Source organism: Ascaphus truei, chromosome 8, assembly GCF_040206685.1.
Source record: "Ascaphus truei isolate aAscTru1 chromosome 8, aAscTru1.hap1, whole genome shotgun sequence".
NCBI classification, from domain to species: domain Eukaryota; kingdom Metazoa; phylum Chordata; class Amphibia; order Anura; family Ascaphidae; genus Ascaphus; species Ascaphus truei.
In genome coordinates this window covers 53,111,479-53,131,558 of record NC_134490.1, presented here as the reverse complement: position 1 = coordinate 53,131,558, position 20,080 = coordinate 53,111,479, and the positions used below count along the sequence as shown (strand labels likewise).

The following is a 20,080-nucleotide window of genomic DNA, read 5'->3' as shown; positions in this document are numbered from 1 at the left end:
ACTTGTGTATGTGACGATGGTTAATACACACAGCTATCTAGCAGACTCGCTAATCTCCCCGCAGGGTCCCTGAAATGTGTAATATCTTCCCTCAATATATACCTTAAATCGCTGCTGCCACCAAAATAGTGTCAGGTTTTATTTGCAGAGTTTTGGGCCCCTGTTTACTAAGAAAAATATGTAATTGACACACAAAAATCTATTGTAGCCAAATGTGTCCGAAAATTCAGTTACTCTCTTCAAAAACGTGCAAAGTTCAATTAGAGCCCAAAACAGTACTTATTACAGTTTAAATTTAATGTACAAAAGTAGTACAGTGCTTGGTTGCAGAAAAAGGAAAAAGAAACACACAGTATAATATGCAGACAGTTTAATAAAATAATGGAATAAAGCAACAGAAATCCCTAATATACATTACCACATATTAGATTTCCCAAAGAGGTCTCGAGTTGGAAATATGAGAATTCATGTCTTCTTGGCATAACGCACTCCCTTTGAGTTCTACTTTCACAAACTTTGCAGTAGGACCAGACTAAGCCCACCCTCCTGGGCATGTCCCATTTCCCCCTCATTCATCTCTAATTACATGTTTATTGCTTGGGAGAAGAAATATATTATATCATATATTATATTATTTATGATTTTTTTAATGAAAAAACAATGCCTCAGATGATAATATGTCTTATAACTCTATCCCCGTAACTACTAGAATATTGTGACCCAACTCATTGCGTTTTGTGCGTTTTCCGCAGGCATAGAGATTACTCTTAACTGGGTTACTCCTAAACTTGAGGCAAACAAATATCTAACCTTTGCACCCTGATAATCATGGATTGTTCAGCACCGTTTAATTTGTCTGATTTCAAATATCACAACGCTATATTTGTTATTTTTGTGACTCATATCAGATCCAGAATATCTTTTATTTTTAGTAAAAACTGAATGTTGACCCTGTTTTCACCTTCCTCTGAAGGAAGGGGGGGGGGGGGGGGAATTTAGGAATGCCGGGTCCACTTTAAGGATGATACCCAGGTCCTCCTGATAGATCTGGTACTCTCACCAGACCTTTATAATACACGCATCATTTTAGTGGACCATCAATGGCAACGCCATGTTAAACTCTGGTGCTCTGGTTGGCACTTTTAGACAAACGCATAACACAAGCCAGGATAATTCTGGCTTGACCTCAAAAATCGCTTCTAGTTAATAAACCAAATACATGTATTTTTAAGATGTAACTTGTAACTCAAATGAATTTTCTATGCGCTGATGGGGTAGAATACTAAATATGGATAGGGCCTATCGGCACAGGTATTGTATCATGTTACCTTGTAACTGTCTTGCCTTGCTTGCTTCATTATGTGGTTTTAGGGAAGAGTTAAGACGTGCGTATAAAATAAAGCGATGTATCAGATCCTACATCTCTCTGTATCACTGCCCTTAGTGTCAACAACTTTTAAAGGTATCAAGGTGCATAACCCAGTCTGTCTGATCTGCATGAAATATAAGAATCCTGATTAACAAGCATCTTGTATTTCAAGACACCTCTAAGTGCCAACTGGTCAAACCTTTCAAGCTATTTTTGACCTCTTTTTTTCATTGTACGCCAACTTGGGTGTTGGGGGTGGGGTTGAGTTATAGGAAAATTAGGGAGGAGTGATCCAATACAAATACTATATTGGGATCATTGAGAAGCTTGTTACGTTCGGCACCACTGAAAGCTGCGACATTACACATGCTTTTCTTGACCTTTTTATACAATGTCCCCATCATTTTCGCCATGAATTGTGATAATACAATTTAATCATTATTGTGGTCCCTTCAAAATTCTGCAGTTATTATACTTTATTTCTTCGTATTTCACGTGATTTTTTAAAGATCAGTGCACACAATTGGTAAAGCTACCAATCGGATAAATACATCATTCTTGCCAGTGGTTTTTTTTTTTTTTCCCTCTTAACTCAGTGCTGTTAATTGACCAACTGGAACAAGCTGATTGATTGGGGAGGGGGAGGGTCATGTGACTGTTTTAGATGTATAAAACCAACACCTCTACTGCAATTTGCATTAAACAGTGAGGCATTTAAAGTGAGCTTTTTAAGTGATAAATATAGTTAGACAATAGTTTGACTAGAGGTGACTGTGGACTGCATCTTTCTGCAAACTTTTTGACTCACGACAACGAACGGTAAGCTACTCAGATCACACTATGATCCCATTCTTGCTAACCTGCATAATTTAACCACCCACCCCTTTACAACTTCTTTCACTGCAGCCTCTCCCAAAACTGACAGCACAAAACACTGAAACTCTGAACTGACTCTAGCATTTGCAATGCACCAAAACATTTGACAAGGAACAGGCACACCACTGCTGTTTAGTCTGCACACACTCACTTTGTTCACAACAGCTCCTTGCAGCACTGCCTACGTCTGGCAAAATGAACCTACTCTGTATCTTAACATTTTTTTTTCTCCTGGCCTCATGGAGATTTTACTCTCTCTATACACTACAAACTCCTCCATCCTGGCCCACACCCAACATCACCATACACCCTGGACTATTGAAAAGCCTTGCACTATCTACTGAATGTTGGTGGAGAACTCTCAAAACCAGCACACCAACCACTGCTCACTCAAATGGCAAACACCACAAATTTACAAACAACTACCCAAATTCCTACTCGTACTGTTACTCTCCTTAGCAGGTGATATTGAACCTAACCCAGGTCCTCCCATTTCAGCTCTGTCCCATGCCCCTGAGAATTCCACCTTTAAATTCCAAAAAGGCCTATCTGTCGCCCATATAAATATCCGGAGCCTGCTGCCCACACTGAACGAACTAAGAGCATGGTGCCTTATGCATAAACCCAAAGCCATCATTCTTACAGAAACATGGCTATCCCTTAAAACCCCTGCTGCAAATATCGCCATTCAGGGATACTCCATTTTTAGGAGAGATAGGTCAAAGAGAGGAGGAGGGGTGTTATTTTATATTGCAGACACCTTACAATTTACACTGTTAAATTGCCCATCAAGCCCACCCTCCTTTGAAATTCTAGTTGGCAAAATGTGCCTCCCCTTTTCTAAGCCCATCTTGCTTGCTGGCATCTACAATCCCTGACTGATATCACCCAATTTCTTGGCTCCATTTCCTCTCTGAATGAGAAGAGTGAGCTGCTAGTTCTTGGGGATTTCAACTTCAATTGGCTTGACCCTAAAAACCACAAAATCCAGATACAACTCAAGTCACTTAACCTATCGCAACTCATTTCCCAACCCACACGGATAAACCTGAAATCGCACAACCATTCCTTGCTAGTCTGGATTCTCTCCTCAAACCCCAGCAGAATCCAATCCTCTGGCATCCTTCCTGACATTTTCAGTGACCATGCAATAGTGTACTGTGTAAGGAAAATTAAACCGCCCCAATCAAGCCCTAAAGTTCTCACTAGAACATTTAAAAACTTTAACCCACAACAGTTTCTGGATGACCTTACCAACTGCCCATGGCACAGAATCGATTTCATTCCCGACCCTGATTCTGCACTCGACTATTTCCAATCCGAGTTCTTAAAACTCTGTGATACCCATGCTCCACTACGCAAAATAAGGGTATGAGGGGCCAACCTTCCATGGGTTACAACTGACCTTATTGCACTCTACCAGCTCAGGGATACCTTGTGGAAAAGCTACAAAGTAACTGGCACTACCAAGGATCTCAATCACTACAGATGCATGCGGAACATGTGCACAAGGCAAACAAGGCATGCAAAAGCACAATATTACTCTGACAATCTCCACCAAAATACAACAAACCCAGCTAACTTCTGGAAGGTTATCAACAATATATTCCAGCCTCTAACCATCAACAACCAAGTAATATCACTAAGGGGGATATTACTCTGACAAACCCCACTGACATTGCAAATGCATTCAATGATTACTTTGTGGGGTGTGCCACTAACTTATTAGCAAAACGCAGCCCAAACCACAAACCTGAATCTCATCCTGGGAGTTACCCCTATAGTCCTACCCCCTCCCAACACTGCCCACAATTTTCAATTTGGCCTAGTATCTGAAGAGGAGATTATACAAGCGCTCCTCAAACTAAAACTAAGCAGCCAATGTGGACCTGACTTACTACAATCTAGGTTCCTACGACTTGGTGCCCCAGCCATTGCCAAACCAATTGCGTCCATAGTCAACTCTATCCTGTCTGCAGGCCATATCCCTAAGACATGGAAAACTGCCAGAGTTGTCCCAATCTTCAAAAGTGGGGACAAAAACACTGTCTCAAACTACAGGCCAAACTCACTTCTCCCAATTCTATTCAAGTCATGGAAAAATGTGTCCACTCCCAATTAAGCGATTTCTATACCAAGACAACTTTCCATAGCCAATTCCAATCTGGGTTTCGTCCCAAACACTCCACCGTAACTACCCTGCTAAAAGTTTGCAATGAAATCCAGTGTGGAATGGAACGGGGACAACTCACTGGTGCAGTATTCCTAGATTTTGCAAAGGCTTTTGACACAGTTGATCATGCTATCCTGCTTAACAAACTCCAGAGCTCTGGAATAGGGAAGCATGCTTTAAACTGGTTTCAGTCCTACCTATCAGGAAGATCCCAACATGTGTCCATCTCAGGCTCTAACTCCAACCCCCTGGATATCACCTGTGGTGTCCCGCAAGGCTCTGTTCTGGGGCCCCTACTCTTCTCAGTGTTCATTAATGATCTTCCCACAGCTTGTAAGGAAGCCTCAATACACATGTATGCAGACGACACAATCCTATATGCACACAGCCATAGCCTCTCTGACCTTCAACACATACTTCAGTCTGACTTTTTGAGACTCGTAAACTGGATTTCCCAAAACAAACTGTTTTTAAACACTGACAAGACTGTAACATTGGTGTTTGGGACCAAGACTAAATTTTTAAAGCTTCCAGTGACTGAGCTCCTGATTAGAACCAACGCTAACACCACCCTAACCCCTGTCACTAGTTTTAAATACCTGGGCTTATGGTTTGACTCCCACTTAACATTCGGGATGCACATTGATACCCTGACAACTAAGACCTATGCCAGACTAGGGGTACTTTACAGGAACAAATCCTCCCTAAGTCTCCTGGTCAGAAAGCGTATCGCACAGCAGATGCTAATGCCAATTATTGACTATGGAGACATAGTATATGGCTCAGCACCTCAAACCCACCTTGGCAAACTTGACACCCTCTACAATTCAATTTGTCGTTTTGTTCTCCAATGCAACTACAACACACATCACTGCGATATGCTCAAAGAACTAGATTGGTCATCACTAGAGTCTAGGCGCAAAGTTCACCTTTCCTGTCGTACCTTTAAATTCTTCATGGGCAAGCTACCCAGCTATCTGAACAAGCTCCTCACCCCTACCACTTGCAGCACTTATCATCTGAGATCAGACTCCAAAAGACTGTTCATGGTCCCAAGGCTCAACAAAGTATCCGGACATTCCTCCTTCTCCTACCATGCACCCCAAAACTGGAACAACCTACCAGAGACTCTCACATCCACCACCAGTTTAAGTTCTTTCAAATCTAAGGCTGTCTCACACTTTAATCTGGTCTGTAACTGTTTCATACGCCCATAATATATATTTTCTTTAACTATGCACGCAATGTCTTGTATATAATGTATACCCTGTTCATTTATGTAACTGTATTTGTAACCATGTATTATTTGTTTTACTCTGTGCCCAGGACATACTTGAAAACGAGAGGTAACTCTCAATGTATTACTTCCTGGTAAAATATTTTATAAATAAATAAATGAAAGCCGAAACTTCAGCTATTTGGAACCATTTTGTTTCAGATAAACATGCTGCTAATGTTTCATTGTGTGGGAGTAACAGAGGGCTTCATTCAGCTCCTCGTAGCTGCGGCCCATTAGCGTCCTACAAACTTGTACAAAAGACGGCACAAAAGAAATATGTTTTCTTGTAATTATGTACACAGCATATCATACGGTCCTCAAAGAAAGCGCTGCCATGGTGAACGGCATACAAGTGTTATCCACACTAAAACAGTCAAATTATTGTGTAGGAATTAAGCAAAGTTTTTCTTAGATGTACAAGTGTTCCATCTGCTGAGCTGTACTGGAAACAGTGATCATTGTGTAAAGGTGGAGAGAAGTGACATGGAATAGGAACAAAGGGGTAACGATTATTTATGATAAAGATTATTAACTTTTAAGAAATGTGTGTTGAAAATGGTAGAGCGGCTTATTCACCTTTTTGGTGCCTTAAAGTGATCAAAGTTAAGTGATGGTACAACAATGTCACGTAGCTCTACTATTTTATCAGTAAACTTTATATTAAAAATAATCACTCCACTTTTGTTCTTAAAATATGAAATGAACATTCTTAAAATGGGACACGAGGAACCGTGCCCCCTTATATAATAATTCAGTTCTTCAGCACTCCAATCCAAATACATGTAGCTGCTTTGCACAGCTACTTACTTTAATTAGACTGTCAGCACCTCGAGGCAGGGACTCCTCTTCCTTAATGTTACTTTTATGTCTAAAGCACTTATTCCCATGACCTGTTATTTATATTATCTGTTATTTATTTGATTACCACATGTATTACTACTGAGAAGCGCTATGTACATTAATGGTGCTATATAAATAAAGACATACAATTCAATACAATACTGTATATGTGTATACAGTATGTGTATATGTGTCAGGGCACACAATACTAGTAATTATGTATAAATGTATGTACAATCTGTATGTACGTATGTACAATCTATATGTATATGCATACATACACATTGTACGTACATATACATACAATCTGGTTGTTAGGGCCGTATATAGTATGCTGTGACACTATCTTCTCTTTGCATGGGAAGATTTGGACTCCATTCATGTACTGTAATGGCTTCACAACACATTGAGTGAGGGTATTTCAGTGTGCATACCTGGGTATACCTTTTCACGGCAATATCAAACCAAACCATTAAAATCATTCTATAGTCATCACATGAGAAGTCCAACTGCATGTGGTCAGCACTTTGTTGATGTTTCACATGTAACTTTAGTTTTAAGGTTTTAACAAGTGAATATAAAGACCTTTCTTTGCAAAGTGAATTGTCAAGTAACATGTATTATACAAATTAGACAAAAAGGTATTTTTACTTCAATCTATTAATTTCAATTTTCACCCCAATAGAGATAATACCCCCAATATCCTTTGCCACTGGTTGTAACTTTGGCTTTTTGCCCCCTGCAACAGTTAAAGCCAGGGCGATCAGGATAAGCACGCTGTCCAGTAATGCAAAGGATCATAGGTGCTTCCTTCGACAAGAAATTGATCAATTTCTTCATTTGGACTTTTTGTGTTGCTGAAAACTGCATTTCTCATGAAGGCAGAGGGTCTGTGGGTTGATAGAACAGTGAGTTTTAATCATCAGCATTGTTTCCTTAACTAGAGAGGGAGGGACAGGCTCTGGGAATGTGAGGGAAATTCTTTCCCACTCCCATCGGCTGTGACCAAAAAGGGCAGAATTTAGATCGAGACAGAGAAAATGAAGTGAGTGTTGAGATGCAGTCCTGCGGATTAATATACACAATGAACGGATATAACATCTCCTTCCATAAGGGTATGTCTTCCATTATTGTATTGCACTTCAGTGTCCAGCAGCATATAAATTGACGCTCCGCTCAGTTTAGATTGGGTCTTTAACACAAGTTAGGTTGTATATTGAATAACACAGGAAAAGTTTTGAGATGATGGAGGCCACTTTCATTTGATGAAAATTGGCAACCATTTTTGAGGGGAGTTTTGTTGCGCGTATTTCTGTAATTATCGATAGCATAATCATGTTTTTGTTAATATTTTTTTTCCCTACTAGTTGAACAAGGAAAACAAGACCCTGAAAAGGATTAGCATGCTGTACATGGCCAAACTGGGGCCAGACATAATTACCGAGGAGATAAACATAGATGATGAAGATGTATCTGCTGAAGGCGATAACGGTGCTTCTGTGTGCAACTCACTTGCATGTCAACAGAAAATAAAAGGTATGACTAACCACTGGATGGAAGCTGTGTATGCAAAGTGTGCATATCCAAGGTGATGCTACATTAGTCAGGGTTCCCACAAAATGATTACTAACGCACAGGCACAGGAATCTGCGGCAGATATAGTGCTAGGTCATACGTGGTATAATATACGCGTTGCAGTGTATTAAGACATTGGGGCTAATTTACTAAGTTGTGCTCCAGAAGGGAAAGTGTCTTACAGATGAATAGGATTTAAGGTGTTTTCCGGTGATTAAAAGATATGTTATGAAATAGCAGTGGTTGGTAAATATGGGCCATTATGCTCCATTACTAATGCTAGCCACTGCAGCTACTGTTAAACATGTTTAATCCAGGATCATCTGACCAACGTAATTTGAAGTCTCAACTTCATGGTTGCCATGGCAACAAGACACCGTGTGATGTCCGCGGCCTCATTTGACACTCGATTTTGAATGAGAAGCAGGGCGGCAGAACGGAGGCGGCCGGCATCATAAGGTCCGATAGGCCCAAGAGGGCGGCAAATGCAAAGGGGGCAGACATTTTTGCCGACCCAAAATTTTGCCGCCTTAAGCCCGGGCCTAACGGGAAATCTGACACTGATTATGTGCCTGTTACACTGGACAAGCTAAATTCCTAACGAACAAGAACAACAAGTCACCTCTGTCTAATCTGTAGGGCCATCAATGTGAAGAATAATTGTTTCATGAACTAACTGAACTAAAACGAATGTATAATTAGTAGGTGGTTTGCTTTTGCAAGTGGATGTGGTTCTAAAAAATTTTTCATGGTTTGATTTTGGATTTTGCACAATCTTGATTCTGTTTTGGTTTTGGATTTTGATAGAATTATGGCAAAAACTCATACTCTAGCAGGAAAATGGTTACAATAATATAGCATAAAGCCTAAAGAAATGTTAAGCTAACTGCACTGATTGGCTAGTATACTAGCAGAGAGTAGGGTGAGCTCACATGGTGCTATATATATATACGTCAACCACTTTACCCACCACCGTATAACGGTATTAAAACAACTGGTATATTTGCTGAAAGAAGACACTAAGCAGAGAGGTCAGATAGTCATTTGTATATGTGATCAGTAATATTAACAATATAATTACATTCAATTATATTCAATATATAATGTCAATTATATATAAGTATATCATTATATTTATTAATTTTTGGAGAAGCTATTAGAGACTAATAGAGAGAGTAACTGCTTGTTTTTTTCTCTTTCTTCCTCTTTCCTCTACCTGCTTTGTCTCTTCTGGGTTTTATTTTGGTCCCACTCTCATCCGCACCCTTCCCCTGTTAAAACAGAATGGTGGCACTCCCATCTGCACCCTTCCCCTGCTAAAACAGAATGGTGGCACTCTCAAACGCACCCTTCCCCTGCTAAAACAGAATGGTGGCACTCCCATCCGCACCCTTCCCCTGCTAAAACAGAATGGTCCCCTCCCATCCGCACCCTTCCCATGCTAAAACAGAATGGTCCCACTCCCTTTCGCACCCTTCCCCTGCTAAAACAGAATGGTGGCACTCCCATCCGCACCCTTCCCCTGCTAAAACAGAATGCTGGCACTCCCATCCGCACCCTTCCCCTGCTAAAACAGAATGGTGGCACTCCCATCCGCACCCTTCCCCTGCTAAAACAGAATGGTGGCACTCCCATCCGCACCCTTCCCCTGCTAAAAAGGAATGGTGGCAAGTGAAGGGAGGGAATTGTATGTATCAAGGCGGAAAAAACTCGAGAATTGATCTAATCCGAGCGGGACGCGGAAATGTTTTGTTTCGGTTACAATTCGCTTCACCTATGTAGTTTACAGTTGGATGAACCAGAATAAACCCGGAAAGGACGTTTTTGTAGGATACAGATTCAGGAGATCTGGATACTCACCCTGTTTGCGGGTTTCTGATTCCAAGCTCCCAAACGTGCCCTTCCTTAATTATTTGAGATTCTTTACTCATATGTATATATACAGATGTAGCAGGCTTGATGCCACCCACTGGCACTTTACTCCCACCCCTTTTTTGCATGTGGGTAATGTATTTAGAAAGGTGGCTGCTGACACGTTATGTGTCTCCCTCTGCAACCTGCCAGTGGGAGCAATACTGGCTGTTACACCTGTAATAAGGTATAGGTATCGCCCATGAGTTTGTTCTTTAGCATTATTCTGCTCTGCACGTTGCCCAATCAATTTTCAGATGGAACAACGAATGTGTTTAAAAACTGAAACATTAAGGGCCTTAGTATAATGTTCATACAGCAAGAATTTGTCCTAAAACAAGATATTTCAGAACCCCTGTAGACATTAAATTTGATTTATACATAATTTTTCAAAATGCATACACGTAATTCGTCCTCCGTTTCCAACTTCGTACCTTATTCTGCGTTTGCCATCAAAACTGTGACTCTGTTTTGAGTATCCTTCTGTCACATGGAACTGAGAACACATCGAAAGCTGAAAGGGAGTGAGAGACAAACCAGAAAAGCAAACATGCATAATTGGATTGTATGATGGGGGAGATATCCGTCCTTGGGATGTATCAAAGGTCAATGGACATTCACTTGGTTCCAGTTGTGTTTTATTTTCCTTGCTAAATCTGGAGCTTTTTTTAACTAGTTTTCACCAGGGATAGTATGGTATATGGCAAGGATGGGCAACTCCAGTCCTCAAGGGCCACCAGCAGGAAAAGTTTTCTATGTATGTCTTTATATATATAGCGCCAAAAGTGTACTCAGCGCTTCATAAAGAAGACAGTACAGGGAATTATAATAATACAATACGTGCAGCAAAATCAGACAATAGGAAAGGACAACCCTGCCCCGAAGAGCTTACAATCTAAGAGGTTTGATGGGGAACTTGCAGAGACAGTAGGTGAGGGAATAAGTGCTGTATATGGCAGTGCTTGGTCACAATGGGTGGTAGGAGTGATGAGTGTGGGACAGTAACCACGAGTGCAGGCTATTGTGATGCTTGATTTGTGGGGCAAGTTTTGAGGCTAGTCAGTTTTAAAATGAGAGGGTTAACACAATTTACAGGGGAAGAGATGGCAGGGAGGCGTGGTTGAAATCAGGTGTGTATATCTGGCTTCAGGTGAAATCCCCAGCACCAGGAAGGAGTAGATAGAGGGTGTGAATAGAATATTTGTGTGGGTGTTTTTTATTGAGGGGTAAAGAAGTTGTTGAGAAAGAGGTGTATAAATAATGGTGGAGTGGTTAAGTTGGAGAGAAAAGAGACATTCACAAAGGAGTGAGGAAACAGTAAACAGAAAAAGCAATAGGGGGGGCATAGTGAGATGCAAGAGGAGAGATTCCCAGGTACTGGAGGATAGAAAGAGTATACAGAATCACAGCTTTTGGAAAGTTATGTTCTCACAGTTGCAAAGTTGTTGTTGTGCAGACTCCCGATCTTTCTCCAATCTTCACCTCCAATTTCAACTCCAAAATTAACTCTGCCACACACTTTAACTGGGACACTTAAGATGGGACATACAGCCAAGATAGTCTGTCTTAAATACTCTTATCACATGCAATTGAATAACAATTAAGGGAGGGGTCTGCCTATCAACTCTCAGAAACGCACCCCAATAGTTAATTAAATCTTAATTTCTCTTGATGGTATAATTCAGCTCAATGAAACATAAGGATATTCCTGCTTCAGCACAGATGCTCAATCAGCCACCTGTGCTGAAACAGGGATATCCCCAATACCTGACCTGTTGGTGGCCATTGAGGACTGGAGTTGGCCACACCTGTTTTAGATCATGATGTACCTGGCACAACACAAGAGCCTCATACTAGATACATAATAATAGCTCTAAAAGTTAAATAAACATAAGCCTGGCTGACTTGAGGACTGGCGTTGGCCACCCTTGGTATACGGCATACTTTGTGTTTTCATATGTTATTTCCTACTATTCAGAGCTTCAAGAGCAAACAATATCTGTTCAGGAGGAGAAGAAGACATTGGCAATAGAACTGGAAAGCTTGCGTTCCAAACTCGTTGATTTAATTGAAGAGGTATGGTACAGTGACTATCTCTGTGAAGTAGCTCAATTACTCTTAACTGTTAACTGATTTCTAGTGAGTCTTGCTGATTTTCAGCATCAGAAGTCTCACTGGAGTTTTACTCTCCAGTAAAATGTTAGATTTTATTTATTATTTTTTCAATGTTCTATTACATAAGTTTAAAAAAAAAGAAAGAACAATATGAATATTCAAAAGAAGCAAATGCCATTTTATTTATTTTGAGAGACTCTGCAATTATATTATTGATGACGCTCTCCCTCATTCACACCAACTTGAATTAGTTGTATGCATCACTGTATAGCATCTGTCTGAATTACAGCACTTTGCTTGACATCCTCCATAGTAATTGATAAAAATTAGCAGTGGCCAGTTTGAGTCATATGTTGGCATGAAGCTTTGACGACAAATTTAGTACAGTGATCCCGTGGAAAATATTTGTTTAAAACTTAGAAAATCTAAGTTAAATACTTAAAAATTAAAGTAAATTGTTTGCTTAATTTCCGGAATTCTGCATTTTAACCAATAGTTGACAGGATCACCTTCAACACACAGCAGTCTTATGTAAGAGTGCAGAATATACGGCAAAGAAGAGCATTTTGTCAAGTCATTAAATGATGGAACATTTTGTCCGCTGTTTTAGCGGTTTCATACTGTCTAACATGAAACATCTTTTCAGGGAGATCTTACATTTGAATCGCATCAAATGTCAGGGAAGTGTATAGTGCATCACAATAACTGTGTGACGACAGTTTATACACCTAGCCAAGTCTCACTATGGTTTTCCGAGCATCGATTCTGGAATCTCCGTGGTGGAACGGGAGAAGGATTTAACGATGTAGCTTCATTATTCTGCAACCTGACACAATTTGGCAATGTTCTTGGTGTGTTTTTACCCCAACCTTGTTTCATTTCATTGTTTTTACTCTTCCATCCACTTTTCAGGTAAATATCACAAAGCAAGAAAATGTCATGCTCAATAAAGAGGTTTTTGAACAGCGGAGAATCCTAGAGAAATGCAACCGAGGTAAAATGGAACCTTTTTTATTTTGTTCACTAATCTGTTAAAAAGTAAATTGGGTAATCGAACACACAAAATTGTTAAGCAACCCTATAATTCTATTGTGAAATTCTGCAGAATCCCAACCCTCTCTAATAGCGCGTCTGCGATCAGATGTATTGTAAGGAACCCCAACCCTCTCTAATAGCGCGTCTGCGATCAGATGCATTGTAAGGAACCCCAACCCTCTCTAATAGCGCGTCTGAGATCAGATGTATTGTAAGGAACCCCAACCCTCTCTAATAGCGCGTCTGAGATCAGATGTATTGTAAGGAACCCCAACCCTCTCTAATAGCGTGTCTGAGATCAGATGTATTGTAAGGAACCCCAACCCTCTCTAATAGCGCGTCTGAGATCACATGTATTGTAAACTCTTCTGTATTTGGTACACTTTTCAAATGACCTGAAAATTGCAGGGAACCCTTTAGGGATGTCCGGGGAACCCAAAGGCTCCTAGGAGCCCTGTTGAAAATGAGTGGTATAGGGTATGCACGAAGTCTCTAAAACATAGAGTGTAGAATGTATTCATGGCCATTATGTCTGGTATATAATGTATACCCTGTTCACTTATGTAACTGTATTTGTAACCATGTTATTTATCATCTTAACTCTATGCCCAGGACATACTTGAAAACGAGAGGTAACTCTCACTGTATTATTGCCTGGTAAAATATTTTATAAATAAATCTTGAAGACAAAGGGGCTTATTGCGTAAGCTGCGACAGCACTGATCTGACACTACTGCATGGAAAGCACATTGAAGTCGCATTTTACAGAATAAGCCCCAAAGACTACCCAAACAGACGTAAACCGTCCATTGTGTTGCAGGCCAATGAAAGGGTTAACCATCTTTGAGAATTTCTTATTATTATTTTTGGATATGATGAATTCTTCATATATGTAGCTTGTAGACTAGACACATCTGAAAGTTTATTTACATACTGTATGCATATATGATCCACTCTCCTGTTGGCCCCTTGAAATGTCTAATTGCTGAAGAATCTAGTTCTAGTAAGTTATTAGCACTCTTTGCTATCGTCCCACGTTTTCCATCTTTTCCCAAAAACTACTTTTTTTTTCTCTCCATAGCAATACCTTTTTTTTTCTTCTTTATAGCTAATTTCACTCCCGTGTATTTTACCTTATTTTTTAAAAGTGAAGTGATGATGTCTTTACCTAGCAAGCCTGTTTACCAATATAGCTTTCAAATGCTGTTTGAATTTCAAAACAAAGAAAGCCTTGTGAACCATTGCTAAATGCATTACAGTATTAATGTTGACCTAGTCTGGTAGCTGCCAAGAAGCCTATGGGGCTTCGCTCTGGCAGTAAAGAGTTGTTTTTGTCTACCCTTGGGGACTTACCCTTTGTGGACTTATAATAAGTCAAATGAAACATTCACCTGCAACTTGTTTTTCTTCTTCTTCCCATTACAAGGGAGTTAAACACTGGAAAGCTATTTACAAGACATCACCTACAGAACGACTTGTTTGCCTACATTTCTTTCCAGAAATGTGAATTGCAGGAGCTGCTAATTGCTTCTCCTTTGATTAGCAATTAAACCCTATTGAAAAAAAGAAGTCCATGAATATTAATCAGCCGAGGGTCTGGGAGGAGACGTGATGGCTTCCTGATTATAATCACCATGTTGGTGTTCTTGTTGGCAGGGGGAGGAAAGAGGAGGCGTGTCTGTTTGCAGCAAGGGTTTATTGAGTAGTTCATCAGTTAATGGGATTAGAAACTTCTGCTAATTGTACCACCCACATTTTAAACTAACAAGCATCTAAATTTGCAGAACAAATGGCATTCTCTTTTATGAATATTTTTTTTTATAATATTAAGGTTTTAGCTGAAATTATGTTAGAATTATCTTGCCTCCTTTCCGGGCATGTCTAATCTTTTCTTCTCTTGACATTCTATACCAGGGGTGGCCAACCCCAGTCCTCACGAGCTACACCCAGGTCAGGTTTTCAGGATATCCCTACTTCAGCACAGGTGGTGCAGTCTTTGACTGAGGCACTGATTGAGCCACCTGTGCTGAAGCAAGGATAACCTGAAAACTTGACCTGTTGGTAGCTCTTGAGGACTGGAGTTGGCTACCCCTGTTCTATACCATTATTCATATAGCTAAAAATGGATTGACTCTTGCATGGCTCAGTCAGTTCTACTCTCTGTGGACCTGCTCTCGTATAATCTGTGGTCACGTCACTGTTTTAGTTTTAAATCCGATTGATCCCTCTAACCTGAGGTCTTCTCATTACCTCCTTGATTATTATGTTTCCTCCCCCTTCCCTCCCCCCTGTCACCTGGTTCAATGTGAAGAATATAATATAAAAGAAAATGAGTCAAACATGACTTGACCCCAGTTTCTCGTTTGCCGTTTACAGTGTCTGTTCTGGCTGTCGAGGAATATGAAGAACTGCAAACCAGCTTAGAGATGGAAAAAGATCTCCGTCAGCGGGCGGAGTCATTGGCGCAGAAGGTGCGATCAGGCTCCAACAATGTTTTCATACCTTACAAAGTGTTCCATGTTATGTACACACTACTGCATAGTGTAATATTAGCAGTGAGTGCACAGCTAAGTGTAAATGGGTTAGGTACAATCCCAAATTTGTTTGTTTTTTATATACAAATGTTTTACCAAGAAATAATGCATTGAGAGTTACTACTCGTTTTCAAGTATGTCCGCGGCACAGAGTTATGGTGACAATACATGGTTACATTACATGAACAGAGGTAATACATTACATTTGCAGACATTTCATGGACAGTTGGAGATAGCTATACAGGACATATAGATATTGCAATAGTTAAAACACTCGGGTGTAGATGTACTGTATGAAGGCAAAAGTGATGCAAAACTCCCATATGTGTCAAACGAAGAAATCACACTGAAATCAATGTTCCGCCCCGTATGCGTGTGTATGTGTGTGTGTGTGTATCACATACAAAAAGGAGTGTGTATATGTCCCTCTCAGCCTGGGAATGTCCCCTCAATATCTTTTTTTTAATAGTTTATCATTTCAATCATTTATTCGTAAGAGTTTTGTAACTTTTATAAGGTTCCAAAAGCCTGTGGCATGCACAATGATAAATATCTCAGAATTTACAGTACTGTACATACTATACTACTTATAGACCAACTCGAACTGGGGCTTTAATATGTTACAGGGCAGTTCTTTAGTCAGCTGGCAGTATAAGCAGATTTAGCAGCTCAGCTCTGGGTAATGTAAAGCAACGCTGCGCAAACTTTTTCAGCTGCGGCCCCCTTCTTTGGAGCCGCAGCGTTCGCGCCCCCTCCCCCGAAAGCACGGCTTCAAATTATGTCGCGGGTCACGTCACGTGACCCCACCGCGTCATTTGATGCACGTTGCCATGGTCATTGCCGCCGTGTTGCCATGGCGACGCGTCCCCGAAGACCTGGCTACCAGTAGGTAAGTGAGGTTACAGAGGCCTCACGCGGCATTAAATTAAATGCCTGGGGGAAGAACGCGGGACCTATGTAACCGCCCGCGCCCCCCTCAGCAAATTCTCCCGCCCCCCAGTTTGCGCGCCGCTGATGTAGAGGATGGCTGTGGCTTTGACTTCAGAAGAACTTGAAAGTAAAGGGCGCCTGACGAGGGAATTATTATGTTATTGATAAGTGAACCTGCACAAAGCCAATTTCACCAAAATCATATGTCATATATCCTTTCTGTTTTTCGTTTTTGTTTAGTTATTCATTGAAAAAAAAAAACTTAAGCGGCAAAGCCAGCTCCTTCTACAGAATTCTTCACCCGAGGAGCAGCTGTTAAAGGCCCTCGAGGAAAATGCAAAGTTAACTCATTTGTTAGAAGAGGAAAGGGTCCAGCATCAACGTAAGGTAAGGTTCCCTTCCTGGGCTCGGAAATAATCAGCCCATATTATTACATTACCCTTTAAACCATGGGGTTTCAACTCGGAACTCAAGAGCCATCAACAGGCCAGGTTTTATGGATATCCCTGCGTCAGCACAGGTGGCTGAGCCACCTGTGCTGACGCAGGGATATCCATAAAACCTGGCCTGTTGGTGGCCCTTGAAGATTGAGTTTGAGACCCCTGCTTTTAACTAAACTTGGCTTAATTGAAATAACTTGCCCCAGACACAAACATAAGGTTTTGGGTAAGGCTGCAGCACAATTTATTAAACCATCATAACAATACATAACTCAAACCATTACATAAAGAGTTAACCTCTCGCCTCCCAGCCAGAGAAACATTTCATAAATAACAATGGCTCTGCCTCCCAGCCAGGAACCTAAATTACCATCACAACCAAATACCTCCCCAAAAATGTAACCGTTCCCGAGACCGTGCTCAGAAATACCCCCCCAACAATGTAACCGTTCCTGAAACCGTGCTCAGAAATAACCCCCCCAACAATGTAACCATTCCTGAAACCGTGCTCAGAAATAACCCCCCCAACAATGTAACCATTCCTGAGACCATGCTCAGAAATACCCCCCCAACAATGAAACCGTGCTCAGAAATAACCCCCCCAAGAATGTAACCATTCCTGAGACCATGCTCAGAAATAACCCCCCCAACAATGTAACCATTCCTGAGACCATGCTCAGAAATACCCCCCCAACAATGTAACCATTCCTGAGACCATGCTCAGAAATACCCCCCCAACAATGTAACCTTTCCTGAGACCATGCTCCGAACTAACCCTTATCCAACCTTGTGCTTCGACAAATAAATCACTTTTCTTATTTTAATTATTATTTTTGTGTATTTAATTTTTTTATTTAAAAAAATAATAATAAATATAACCTATAAATTAACAGCAGGGAGTGAAGGGTGGGAATCTTGATCCAGTCTTATTCATAAGTAATTGCCTCTGGCCCCAATTTACTGCTCAAACTTGACTCCTCCCTGTTTACCACACCTCAGCCAATGATGTGACCCTTCCCTTAGCCTAGCAACACACCTTGAACCAATCCCTAAACACCTTCCTTATCTCCACCTGGTAACAACCTACATATTTCCCGCCTAATTCTCCAGCTTCCCATTAACCATTCACCTTTTGACACTTTAACTGAGGTGAATCGGGGGTCATCCCCAGTCCCATGTGACCCTATGGCTAATTGTCTCTTGGGGCTTTCATTTTGTTCAGGAAATATAAAACACACATCTTTAATGAAGCATATGGGTAGCTCGCTGGCTGATACTATGCATCTCCTACATTGACACACTTACCAGAACACCCTCCTACTTTCTCTGTATGTTCTTCCTATTTACCACTTCGATTGTAAGCTCTTCGGGGCAGGGACTCTATTTTCCTAACATTACTCTTATGTCTCAAGCGCTTATTCCCATTATGTGTTATATTATTATGTCACATGCATTACTGCTGTGATCTACTATTTACATAGATGGTGCTATATACATACATACATACATACATACATACATACATACATACAAGCCTTTGAAATTTAAGTGACCAAGAGGTTAAAACGGAGCTCTTCCTGGAGCCCAGTGCAGAGAGAGAGAATTCCTCACAGCAGCGAAGCAGGAAGAATGAGACATTACACAGTTGTAATCCAAAGAAAGCTGTATTAGGCTGCGTCCATAGGACTGCAGCCGTGCGGAGGCGCGCGGAGGCTGAGGGAAAGCGGGTGCTTTCCCTGGCCTTGGTCCGGGGGCGTGTCGTGGGGGGGGGAGGGGGCTGTGACGTCACGGAGCTGGTTCGCCCTCCTTGGGCGAACCGCTCACGTGACCGGCCCTGCGCTCCCGTGAGCGCCAAATCTAAAAATTTAATAAGACACACGCTTCCGCACACGTGCGCGAGCCCCTGCTAAAGCCGCTCTCATTGCGGCTGCAGGGGCTCACTGAGAAGCGTCAGCACGGGTCAGTGCCTAAGCGCTGACCCTGGACTCAGCCTTAGGGTAGATAGCACATACACCAACGTTTTGGTCCTCAATGGGGGACCTTTCTTCAGTACAACTTTTGACGTTTAATTTATTTTTGTGTATGGGTTTGGTGGATATTTAGTCTTTGAAGTACAGAACCGTTTGTGCCGGGCTCTTTTAATTATGAAAAGAATCACTAAACTTCTAGTTGTGTATTAACTCTATGCCATTTCACAATCTAAATGCAGGTCAAGGAGTTAGAAGAACAACTGGAAGAGGCCAAACTGCGTAAGGAGATACACAGCCTGAAACAACAGCTGGAACTATTAGAGATGGATAAAAAAGATTTAGAAGCCAAGTGCCAGAACACCGAGTCAACTGTGAAAGATCTAAAGCACGCAGGTATTGGGTTCTGGCTATTACCTGACTCTTGTTTACAGGATTGGAACGGGGGGTGGTCCTTTGAAGCTGAACCGTGGTATTTTCAGCTCCAGGAACCTCCTGATTCCAGAGGTACTTATTAGTGACGTCACTGGTACAGATATGACCAGACTTGCTGTGTTCGGTGCCGTGATCGTGAGCGGTCCCAGAAACAAAGGCTGGACAACCCCCCCAGCGTTAATCCTTCGCTTACTTCAGTGCAATAACCCCTACATGACCGATCTCCTCTGCTCCACATGCTGTCTTCACCCGCCTGCAGGTGGCACTCACTAGCTCCCTGCTCGAGCACTGTCCAACCCCCTCATGATGTAGGTGAAAAAATAGGTGTACAACCAGCGCTTGTGCAAACAACGAAAATAAAGATGACCTTTGATACAATTGTCCAAGTGGTAGTCCTGGAGCTGCCTGGGGAGATTGTTCTGGTATCTTTCACCCAGAATTGGATTCGTGGAGCAAGGCAACCTCTTCTGGCGCTGAGGCAAGGATGTAGAGGGATTTGCTTGAAACTTCTTCTATTGGACTAGAACCTCAGGAAAAAAAGAGAAAAAGAAAAAACATGCAGGAAGCCTGCAATAGTGTATTACCCAAGGGATAACAATAG

At 41.3% G+C, this 20,080-nt stretch overlaps 1 protein-coding gene across 3 annotated transcripts in view; it reads left to right on the top strand.

The window, feature by feature from the left end:
• Positions 1–20,080, top strand: part of SHTN1 (shootin 1) — a 104,367-nt gene that overhangs the window by 54,413 nt on the left and 29,874 nt on the right. For all 3 annotated transcript variants that reach the window (XM_075612009.1, XM_075612007.1, XM_075612006.1), the window contains exons 5-10: positions 7,905–8,073; positions 12,002–12,099; positions 13,051–13,132; positions 15,550–15,644; positions 16,878–17,024; positions 19,287–19,440. In XM_075612009.1, coding sequence (XP_075468124.1) covers positions 7,905–8,073; positions 12,002–12,099; positions 13,051–13,132; positions 15,550–15,644; positions 16,878–17,024; positions 19,287–19,440 — 745 coding nt within the window. The remainder of the gene's footprint in view (positions 1–7,904; positions 8,074–12,001; positions 12,100–13,050; positions 13,133–15,549; positions 15,645–16,877; positions 17,025–19,286; positions 19,441–20,080) is intronic.